Source organism: Dipodomys ordii, unplaced genomic scaffold (genome assembly GCF_000151885.1).
Source record: "Dipodomys ordii isolate 6190 unplaced genomic scaffold, Dord_2.0 Scaffold16, whole genome shotgun sequence".
Taxonomy (NCBI): domain Eukaryota; kingdom Metazoa; phylum Chordata; class Mammalia; order Rodentia; family Heteromyidae; genus Dipodomys; species Dipodomys ordii.
Window position 1 is genome coordinate 5,874,951 of NW_012267232.1, and position 11,174 is coordinate 5,886,124.

At 35.1% G+C, this 11,174-nt stretch overlaps 1 protein-coding gene across 4 annotated transcripts in view; it reads left to right on the top strand.

Moving 5' to 3' along the window:
- Positions 1 to 11,174, top strand: part of Map4k5 (mitogen-activated protein kinase kinase kinase kinase 5) — a 101,641-nt gene that overhangs the window by 39,575 nt on the left and 50,892 nt on the right. For all 4 annotated transcript variants that reach the window (XM_013012312.1, XM_013012310.1, XM_013012311.1 and 1 more), the window contains 4 exons: positions 3,034 to 3,165; positions 4,849 to 4,911; positions 7,777 to 7,858; positions 9,127 to 9,243. In XM_013012312.1, coding sequence (XP_012867766.1) covers positions 3,034 to 3,165; positions 4,849 to 4,911; positions 7,777 to 7,858; positions 9,127 to 9,243 — 394 coding nt within the window. The remainder of the gene's footprint in view (positions 1 to 3,033; positions 3,166 to 4,848; positions 4,912 to 7,776; positions 7,859 to 9,126; positions 9,244 to 11,174) is intronic.

Sequence of the window (11,174 nt, forward strand, 5' to 3'; positions counted from 1 at the left end):
TTACTTAGATTAAGAAACTGGAGGGGCTGGGAAGGTGGCCTTGCATGCCTGAGGCCCTGGGTTCGATTCCTCAGCACCACATAAGCAAAAAGAAAAAAGCCATAAGTGGTGCTGTGGCTCAAGTGGTAGAGCGCTAGCCTTGAGCTGAAGAGCTGAGGGACAGTTCCCAGGCCCAGAGTTCAGGCCCCACGACTGGACAATTAAAAAAAGAAAGAAACTGGAGATTGTAGTTTCATTATTCAGTTTCCCATATTAAATTACTAATAAATTCTATTGTCCTAGGGCTTGCTTAGATTGAGAGGACTCACAGGTATGAAATTTTCAATGGAAAGACTTCTTGACAGATAGAGTTGTGCACCTATCATCCAGCCCTTGGTCTGGGACAGGAGGACCACAAGTTGAAGCCAGTTGAGCTACATACTGAAACTTTATCTGAAAGATTAAAAAAAAAAAAAAGCCAGGTACTGGTAGCTCACATCTACAATCCTAGCCACTCAAGAGGCTGAGATCTGAGGATTATGGTTCAAAGCCAGCCTGACAGGAAAGTCCATGAGATTCTTATCTCCAATTAAACACCAGAAAAGCTTGAAATGAAGCTGTGGCTTAACTAGTAGAGTTAACTAGTAGAGCAAAATAGCTCAAAAGACAGCACCTAGGCCCTAGGTTCAAGCCTCAAGACGGGTCGTCCCCAAAAGATGAAAAGTTGACTTGTAATGCATCCGACCCAGTCATTGACAACACATTCCTTTTAAGATACTGACTTCATTATTGATAGATGGCTGCAATATGATAAAAAGCTTCTTATTAAACTATGTAAAATAACAGTGAAAAAAAAGGTGGAATCTAATTTGGGGTGAAGGTTCTTTAATATGGAGTGTTTGAATAATTTATTATTTGGAAAGTATTTTGAAAATAGTAGCCTTATTTCTCATAACTAATGTCAAGATACATTCTGTATGGACATAGTTAAATAGAAAAGCAAAAAAAAATTGATTTCTTAATCACATACTCTGGCTTCATCTATGACAGCCTGACTGACTGAAGCTCAGGTTCCCACTAAGCTAGAAAACACAGAATAGTTTTAGTCAAGTTCAAGTTCCAATTATTCACCATCTCATTGGAATGGGCAGAAGAAATGAGGTTAATTTGCATTTTCAGTCATCTGACTAACTGGTAATTATTTTCTTCTCTTTATTCTTATACCCACTATTGTATATATAGCACTTGAATAGTGTCTGTATATTTACATATTAGCATTTGTAGTAAATGTATTTTATATCTTCAACTTATACTTAAGTTGAGATGATAGAGACTAAGTGCATATAAAAGCAACTTATGCTATGTGTGTTTTAATAGAAATGTAAACTAATTAATTTTAGAATAATAAATGTTAAAACAAATTTCCCAAGTGGTATCCTTTGCACCTTATAACTTCAGATGCTATAATTGACTCCCAAATAGATAACACCAACCCTGCTGCTAAGTTCACCTCCTTCTTTGGTGTATTCAACAATTGACAGCAGATCCCTCTCAGGATTCATATGCATCTCATCTATAGATCAGTATCTTAAATCAGCCCCTTTCTTTCTGTTTACTCTGCCCACAGCCTTTGAAAAGCCTTTATTTTTTTTCCTTTAGTTTTTTGTTCATTTGTTTCTGCTTTGTTTGGGTTTAGGAATTTCTTTGAGAAAGACTGTCTGTGTAGCTTCAAACTCAGGGTACTTTATCCTCAACTCTTTGAGTGTAAGGACAACAGACATGTACTATTATACTTTGTATTTTTTAAATAGTCTTCTAATTCTTCTGGCTGCCTAGTTTTACCTCCCCTACATAATAATTCAGATAATTGTTTGCTACCACATTTAAATCTTCTGTTGGTCTACATCATTTTACAAGGAAGAATAGACTTGTTTAATTCAATAAATCAATGATAATCTAGTCTCTCTGTTTAGGTCATTTACCGAATACATTCTCTAGACCTCTAAACCATCTATTGTGAAGGATAATTTTACTTTCATTTCCTATTTACAACACACACATTTTAAAATTTTTATTTTATTATAAAGGTGATGTACAGAGAGGTTACAGTTACATAAGTAACATAATGAGTACATTTCTTGTCGAACATTGTTACGCCCTCCCTCTTTTCTTCCCACTTTACCCCTCTCATCTATCTTCCCCTCCCAAAGCTGTAAAGTTCACGCATACACTTTTATAAAACAAAATAAAGTTACTAAAAATTGATCATGCATTTGGACAAAGTGAGCACTTAATCTTTTTGTCACCGCTGGTAGCCCACAGTGTATGACCAGATCTTAGTTTGTGGATCCCACATGAGTAGCATGTTCTCAGTTCCCCACTTGTTCCCCATGTGTTCCTTCTTTCTTCTTTCTTTTCTTCATGTGTACTGATGTCCTCTGAGGCATTCATATTCTTTAATCCCCTCAGCTTCCTGCTGATCTTTCATTATGTGTTATCTCCTTGGGACCTTTTCTTTGAACTTCACAGGGGTTTAGGTGTTCTTGTTCATTCCTATATTGCATTAAGACTCACCTAATACAACTAAAGTAAGATAAGATTTTTCTCCAAGTCCCAGTATTCAGAAGAGGAAATTCGAAAAGTTTAATGAGTTTTAAAAGAATGACATGTAACTGGGTACCGGTTGCTCATACCTGTAATCCTAGCTACTCAGAAAGCTGAGATCTGAGGATCATAGTTGGAAGCCAGCCTGAGCAGAAAAGTCCCAGTAAGACTCTTTATCTCCAGTTAACAGCTCAAAAACTGAAAGTGGCACCGTGGCTCAAATGGAAAGAACACTAGCCTTGAGCACAAAGAGGCTCAGGGACAGGGCCAAGGCCCTGAGTTTAAGCCCCACAATTGACAAAAAAAGAAAAAGAGTGGTATGTGATGTTTGTTTTAAGTCTTTCCTAGTGTTCTTTCCTAGTGAACACTCTCTTGCCTCCTTCCCTCCAAGTCTAATAATTGGGAGAATTTTTTAATGGATTATGTATAATTTTCATTTGTTCCTTTTAGGATGGCCCCAGAAGTTGCAGCAGTGGAGAAGAATGGTGGCTACAACCAACTCTGTGATATCTGGGCAGTAGGAATAACAGCAATTGAACTTGGGGAGCTTCAACCACCAATGTTTGATCTTCATCCAATGAGGTGTTCTCATTATTCATGCTTTTGCATTTAAGAATAAACTGGGGGAAAGTGAAATACTGGTAACTCTGGGGTGGCACGTTTTTGAAAAGTATATCAAAATAGTAAACGTGTTAAAATGGATTAATCTAACCTAAAACCTGCTTAGTTCATATTGGTGCTACTATAAAACATGGAGTGAGTTGTCTATAGTGTTTGCAACTTTCCCTTGAAACAAATATCCCTTAATAATCATTATTATGCCATTATTATTAAACAAGTCTTTTGAAGTCTTTATATTTATTTTTCCACCAATTGATCTTCTTTATATGAAATTATAAGTGGTAGAACACACTTGCTTTTTAAAAATATTCTTTTTCTTTCTTTTACTTTATCTACAGTTACCTGTGCTTACTATAATGGTCATTTATGATTTAAAATATGGCTTCCAGAAAAAAAATACATTTGAGGGCTTTAGAAAAGATTTCTGATAATTTGAAGGAAAACAAATTGAGTTAAAATTTAAGCTTTAAATGGTATTTTTAAAAAAATGAAAACCAACAGAATAAAAACAAGGAAACATGCTTTTCTAATGTAAGATTGACCACAAAGAATGTGTACTAAATAGGCAGAAAAGAGATTATAAAGAAACATACAGAAAAGTGGAAGTTGAATCATATCAACTATTATCTGGGATGCTAACAGGTAGACCTTTAGGAAAATAATATAATGTTACTAGTCAGAGGCTGTACAAATGTTTCAGTGATACCAATATTTATGTATGTATCCTAAGGATTATCCATTTGAGACTCTGGGGGAATTATGTATCTACTAGTGAGGTGTTAAATTATTTAGCAGTTGGGGCAGCAGTTATATCTGTGTAAGCCAAAGGAACATGGAAAAAACAATTGGTAATAAAAAACAATGCAACATTGCCAAATATAATAATATAATAGTTAAGAAGTTAATAAGCATTTGGATAAGGCTAAAAAAAGTTTTTAAACAGTATCTTAAAATGGTAAGAATGGATATTTTTCTCTCAATTCATTTTCCTGTGAATTATTTTCTTTTTTAGAAAAAGAAGATGTGTTTGGTATTAAGTATGATGAGAAGGGATTTTGTAACAAATACTGAAATAGAGCATTTTAGAAATTCCTTAATTCCTCCATTTTTCTATCCTGTAGTCCATAGAAAAGTAGGACAAAATTCATAGACAAAGTTACCTCTTCTTGTGGATTGACTTATTTATAGTGAGAGACTATGGAACATTTTTGTCCAAACAAAACAGATGAAGAAATTAATATTATTTGCCTATATACTCAAAATAATGTTAGAGGCAAGTCTTTAATTAAACATATAACCTAACCTATGTTAGTGTGATGTATCATTTCTGTTATAAAATAGTACACAATTTTTTAATGTGTTTAAGATATCATACTACTTACATAGATTATTTATGGTAATAAAACTTTAACATTTGGTAGTTTTATTTTGTGAATACAAACTTGTTTGAAGTTTAAAAATCTGTGTTGCTAGGAAAATTTCCATAGGCCATCAAAAGTATAAAAAATGTAGTTTCTATATCAATTTTTTCCAGACCTACATTTGAAAAAGTCTTATGAATTTATTGCAGAATATTTATTCTGATTGTAAGGTATAGTAAAATGGTATTTCAGTATTGTTCTTTAACTGAAATTTTTATTTTAGGGCTCTCTTCTTAATGTCAAAAAGTAATTTTCAGCCTCCAAAACTAAAGGACAAAACAAAATGGTGAGTTATAGAATACATGATTTTACCTGGTTTTACAGAATTTTCTGTTAAAAGGTTCAGTTCCCTTATTTTATAGATAATAAAAATAAAGCACAGAAGCAGTTTGCCCAGTGTTGTTGCCCAGAGATATTGCAAGGATCTAGGTTTTTCTTTTCTTTTTTTTGGTGCCAAGGTTTGAACTCAGGGCCTTGCAATTGCTAGGCAGCTACTGTATCACATAAACCACTCTCCTCGCTCTTTAATTCCTATTGGTTATTTTTGAGATAGGGTCTCAGTTTATGCCCTGGCTGACTTTAGTCCTCCTATCTGTGCTTTTCTGCGTCACATCATAGTAACAGGTACATGTCACTATGCCCAACCATTGTGCTTTCCAAAGCTAGAAAATGGGTGTATGCCACTGCACCTATCCATTAATTGGGATGAATTCTCAAGAAATTTATTTGCCCAACTTGTCTTCACTGTAATTCCCTAATCTCCGTTTCCCAAATAGCTAGGACTGGGCCTTAACACCTGGAAAAATCTCAATCATTTCCTTAACTTGGCATTTTCACTGAAGAAATGTTATGAAGGTAGGCTTTGAAATAATACATGAAGATTTTAGAAATTCATCCTTTTTTTCTACATCCTTTTAATTACATAGTGACTTTAATGGGCACTGATATTTGAAAATATATTCCAGTTAATCTTTATTAGACTTGAGCCAGTAGCTCACACCTGGGGATAGAGATTGAGTGGATGGATCATGGTTTGAGGCCAGCCTGGGCAAAAAGTTCTTAAGTCCCCCTTCTTAACCAATAGCTAGGTGTTTCATATAGTGTTTCATGCCCTTCATCCCAGCTACATCAGAGGCTAACATCAAGAAGATCACAGATTTAGGCCAGCCTAGACAAACAGTTTGAGAGATCTTATGTCAATAGTAAAGTTTAGTTATGGTGAGTTTGTGCCTGTCATGCTGTTTATTCAGGAAACATAGATAGAAGTGTCTTCCAGGCTAGTCCAGGTGAAAAGAGCAACATTCTTTCTCAGAAATAACCAGATCAGAAAGCCCTGAGTTCAGTTGGTTTTTTTTTTAATCTCTATCTTCCTTTTATAGTAATCAAAAGGGTTATTATTTTCATTCTAATATCTTCTCTTCTTCGTCATTGTAGTACATAAGGATATCATCAATTGGATGGTAAAAATTGAAATTTATTTTTCTGCTAATACCTTCTCTGTACATTTTGCAAAATAAACCACACAAATAAAACATCCAAATTCCTAAATTCTCTTTAGGATATGCAACCCTCCAAACTCTGAATGTGTTACTTATTTTTTTTTTTATGGTGAGAAATCTAAGTGGCTCTTCCCCTAAATATACTCTGAACTGCTTTGAGTGTTGTATGTCTGGGGCTATGTTTTATTTGTAATCTAGGCCATGCTTTGGATGAGGGAGAGAAAAACTACACGAATTATACTCTGGAAACAAAGAAGTTTATATCCTACTGCTAAGTTAAATTATTTTGTGTTGGCACTAGTCTTTTTGTATTACTTATTGCTCTAAGTTCCTGGCCTTCTGAAACTGGAGGGCTTCATGGCATGAATGGTTGAATATTTATCCAGGAACATGTGACTATTATTCAGTCAGATTTCAGAGCACTCAGAGAGTTGTTGCCAGTCTCTGATTTTATCTAACTTTGTGTGATGTCTGTCACAGACCACCAGCTGCATACAACACAGTTGTTTTTTCTTTAAAATCTGCTATTTTGTCATGCTAATCTCTACGGTTACTTAGTTTATTTGGTTCTTGTCCAGTATCTCTTCCAATGGAATCTTGGTAATGGGAGAAATATCCCTCTTAATCAAAACATGATTCTTTTAATTTATATCTTTTTCCTTTTACATTTTAGTGCAGGTAGCAGGAAAGACTTTCCAACTGCTAAAAATCATTCCTCTTACTTGCCTTTTTTTACTAAGAAATCCAGTAGCTTTTTTAGGATTTAAGCTCTCTACATGAACTCTCTTATATTACCCTCCTTGCTATCTATGCCATCCAACTCTTTTCATATAGCAAAACACAAAAACGCTATATAAATTAGGCAATAAGGAAAGGATGAAAGTATGTTTGACCGGTGTGGTGGCTGATGCCTACAATCCCAGGTATAGGGGAGGCATTTAGGAGGTTCAGAGACTTAAGGCCAGCCCCAGGCATAGAAGTTTAAGACCTGAGCTGGGCTCTGGTGGCTCAGGCCTGTAATCCTAGCTACACTCAGGAGTCTGAAATCTGACCATCAAGGTTTGAAGCCAGCCCAGGTTGAAAAGTCCATGAGCCTGTCATCTCCATGAGCCTGTCATCTCCAGTAAACTACTTAGAAAAAGTTGAAAGTGGAGTGCTAGCCTTGAGAGGCTCACGACAGTGCCCAGGCCCTGAATTCAAGCCCTATGACCGGTTTAAAAAAAAAAAAAAAGGTTGAGAGGTGTGGCTTATAGCATAGAGCTCTCATGTCTGCCAAACCAAAGGCTCTTGAGTTCAAACCCTGGTACTACCAAAAAAGAAAAGAAAGACATTTTGACTCCTAGGTAGTAAGTAGAGAAGAAGATCATAAATTGTATAATTGACACTGAAAACCTGTTTCTAATTTTAGTGTAATTTTTAAGGTGTCATATTTCTGTTCTGTCATTAATTACATTTATCTTACAAAGCAATACTGACACAGATGTTTCTAAGGAATATACCATGCTTCAGGTTTCAGTTTTTTTGTTCGTATAAAACTAAGAGTGCTAAGAAAACATTTCAGTCTTTCTAACTGCTCCAAAGTTAATTTTATTTGGTAATACCAAAAAACTAATATTAATGAAATATTTTTGTACATCTCTTTTTGTTTGAAGGTCATCAACATTCCATAATTTTGTCAAAATAGCACTAACTAAAAACCCCAAAAAAAGACCAACTGCGGAAAGACTGCTGACTGTAAGTCATTGGAATTGTAAAGGGATTTCTTGTAGTCACATTGTACTTAGATATATCACTAGAGCGAAAATATTTAGTTGTTTTTTTTTACTATAAAAATCTTAGTAATCTCTTATGATAGCAAATTTTCTGTAAAGTCCACAGAATACTTTTTTTTGCTTTTAAAGACTATACCATCTGTGTGATGGCTACTCTGCCATTGTAGCCCCAACAGAGCCATTGATAATATGCATACTATACCTAGCTGTAATTTTAATACTCAGTAAAACGTACTCACAAAAAAAGAGTACAGATTTTACCAGTAGGCTATAGTTTGGACCTCTGGCATAGAAAAAACTTAAAAAATATTATCTAAAATTAATTGCTTTTCTTCATTTCTTATATAAATTTGCAATATGCACTGTATGTGTTATATATGTGAAAAAATACCTCTGTGAGAAAAACTTAATGATTACAACCTAAGAAAACTTTTCCATTTAACTGTAAATGTAAAATAATGTATACATGCCTTTTTTCTTTTCTTTTTTTCTTTTTGGTCTGGTTGTGGGGCCTGAACTCGGCCTGGGTGCTGTCCCTCAGCTCTTCAGCTCAAGGCTAGCGCTCTACCACTTGAGCCACAGTGCCTCTTCCGGCTTTTTTTTTCTGCTTATATGGTGCTGAGGAATCAAACCCAGGGCCTCATGCATGCAAGGCAAGTGTTCTACCACTGAGCCAACTTCCCAGCCCCTACATGCCTTTTTTCTTACTTGAATTATTGGCCAAACCACAGAATGCATTTGCATATCAGTAGAATGATATATGAGTAATAAACACAATTGGCATGGCTGAAGTTATTGTTTTAAAATCTAATATAGATCAGATAACTCACATAAAGAAATTATTTGTGGTCTAAGTACCAGAAATGTTTGTTTGTTTTTGGGTCCAGTTGTGGGGCCTGAACTCTGGGCCTGGGCACTGTCCCTCAGCTCTTCAGCTCAAGGCTAGTGTTCTACCACTGGAGCCATAGCACCACTTCCGGCTTTTTTCTTTTTGCTTATGTGGTGCTGAGGAATCGAACCCAGGGCCTCAGGCATGCAAGGCAAGCACTCTACCACTGAGCCACCTTCCCAGCCCCCCAGAAATGTTTTTAATAGCAGTAATAAATCTCAGTATACTTATATTAATAGACTCTCATGTTTGTCTCTGCTAGTTCCAGAAGAAAAAGAACCAATTATATTTTGTATAAACTAAGTATATTTCTGATTTTTCTGTGTCTCCTTTTCACTTAGCATACTTTTGTTGGGCAGCCAGGACTCTCAAGGGCCCTGGCTGTTGAACTGCTGGATAAAGTGAACAATCCAGACAACCATGCACATTACACTGAAGGAGATGATGATGACTTTGAGGTAATGAAGTGTTTACAACCTAATCTTTGAAAATAAATGTTTAATGTAGCTTCAGAGCTTACATTCTGATACACTCTTTCAACTTAGTTAAAATAGATTTACCTTCAAAGATCAGTGAGAACAATGAGAACTGCATGTATCTTACATATAATTATCAATTTATGTTTTATTATACTGGTATAATACTCATAACCTGTTGGTAGAATTAGGATTGATTCTTCTTAATGAGACCTCTGTTATTTTCCAAATTTGTTTGTGTAAAGTTGGGTGTTTTTTTTTTTGTCTTGTTTTCTTTGTTTTGTAATGCTGGGGTTTAAACTTAGAGCCTTGTGCTTGCTATGAAGGACCTCTACCACTTTTGAGCCATTTATCCACCACCACCCCTTTTTGCTTTAGTTATTTTTTAGGTGAGGTCTTGCATTTTTGCTGAGGACTGATTCCTACTTACAGCCCCCCAAAGTAGCTGAAATTATAGTTACTATTGCACTAGTTTATTAAAATGGGATCTCATTAACTTTTTTTGACTAGGCTAGCCTCAGAATCACAATCCTCTGAATCTCTACCTTCCAGTTACTACTCTTCCTGGCTGCCTGAAGTTTGAGAGTTAAAAGTTTTGGAGAGTTGTTTGTTTGGGGGTCTTTCTATGTCATTTTGGGGGCTTGAACTCAAAGCCTTGAGCTCTCACTCACATTGCTTGCTCACACCTGGAGTTTTGCCATGTGAGCCATGCTTCTAGCTTACCTTTTAGATAGTTAATTGGACATAGGGTCTCGAGAATTTTTCTCTTTGAACTAGCTTTGAACCATGATCTTTCAATGTCAGCCTCCTGAGTAGATAGGATGTGAGCCACTAGGGCCTGAAGTTTTGAAAGGTAGCGGAAGTATAAATATGCTTCATTCCACATACCCTTGAAATTCAGAGGATACTTTCTTCTTCTGAAACCTTAGCTTTTAGTAATAGTTTGATGTTCCTATAAAGGACACCTGGGTTGTAAGAAGTAGACATTTTAAGAATATTACTTTGAACTAAGAAAAAAATGCCTAGGACACATGTGCACATTAATTTTCTCGGAGACTCATTTGAAATCCAGTTACTCATTTTTATGGTTTATCAATTTATGACTATGAACAAAATACAACTAATTTTAAGGATCCAACTTGAAATATTCAGTGGAATATTACACTATTCCCTAACTGTGCTTATCCTCAGTAAATAACTATAGAATTAAGTTTGAATGTATTACATATAACAACCCAAGGTGAAAATCAGGAATGAGGGTCTTCCTGTTTTTGAAATCTATGTATGCCTTTATAAAATTAAGTTTTTTTCCAATGTCTTTCCTGTGTTTCTTTCTTTCCTCTTATAATTCCTTTTTTTTTATTTCTGTGTTTTTCTGAATCAGCCTCTTCATTTTCCTTTTTGTTGTTATTTCCCTTTATATTTCTATCTTTATTTTTGGCAAAAATATATAACTAAAGCTTATGTGTTAATTTATTTGTTTAGGAAAGGAAATATTAAATTTGGTGTTTTTAAGCTTTATATTATACTTTATAATTATTGTGCATGCTAACTAGCACCCAGTTAGTACTCTTCATGTGCCAAATACCTTTCCGTTCACCTGATAATCAAAACTGTCCTTTGTAATAGGTACAATTGCTAATGTCCTCATTTTACAAATGAACAAGTAGGTGACAAAGAATAGAATTTACTAAAAATTTTACAAACTACTTGTTCAAAATCATATGGGTAGTAAGTAGCAGAACCAGGGGCAAACTAACTCCAAAGGTCACTCTCTGGCTTCATATGCCATCATTTTTTTTTATTTATTTATTGTAGAGATACTATACAGAGGGTTACAGTTACATGAGTGAGGTAATGAGTACACTTCCTCTTGAACATTGTTAGCCCCTCCATTGTTTTCCCCCTACCAT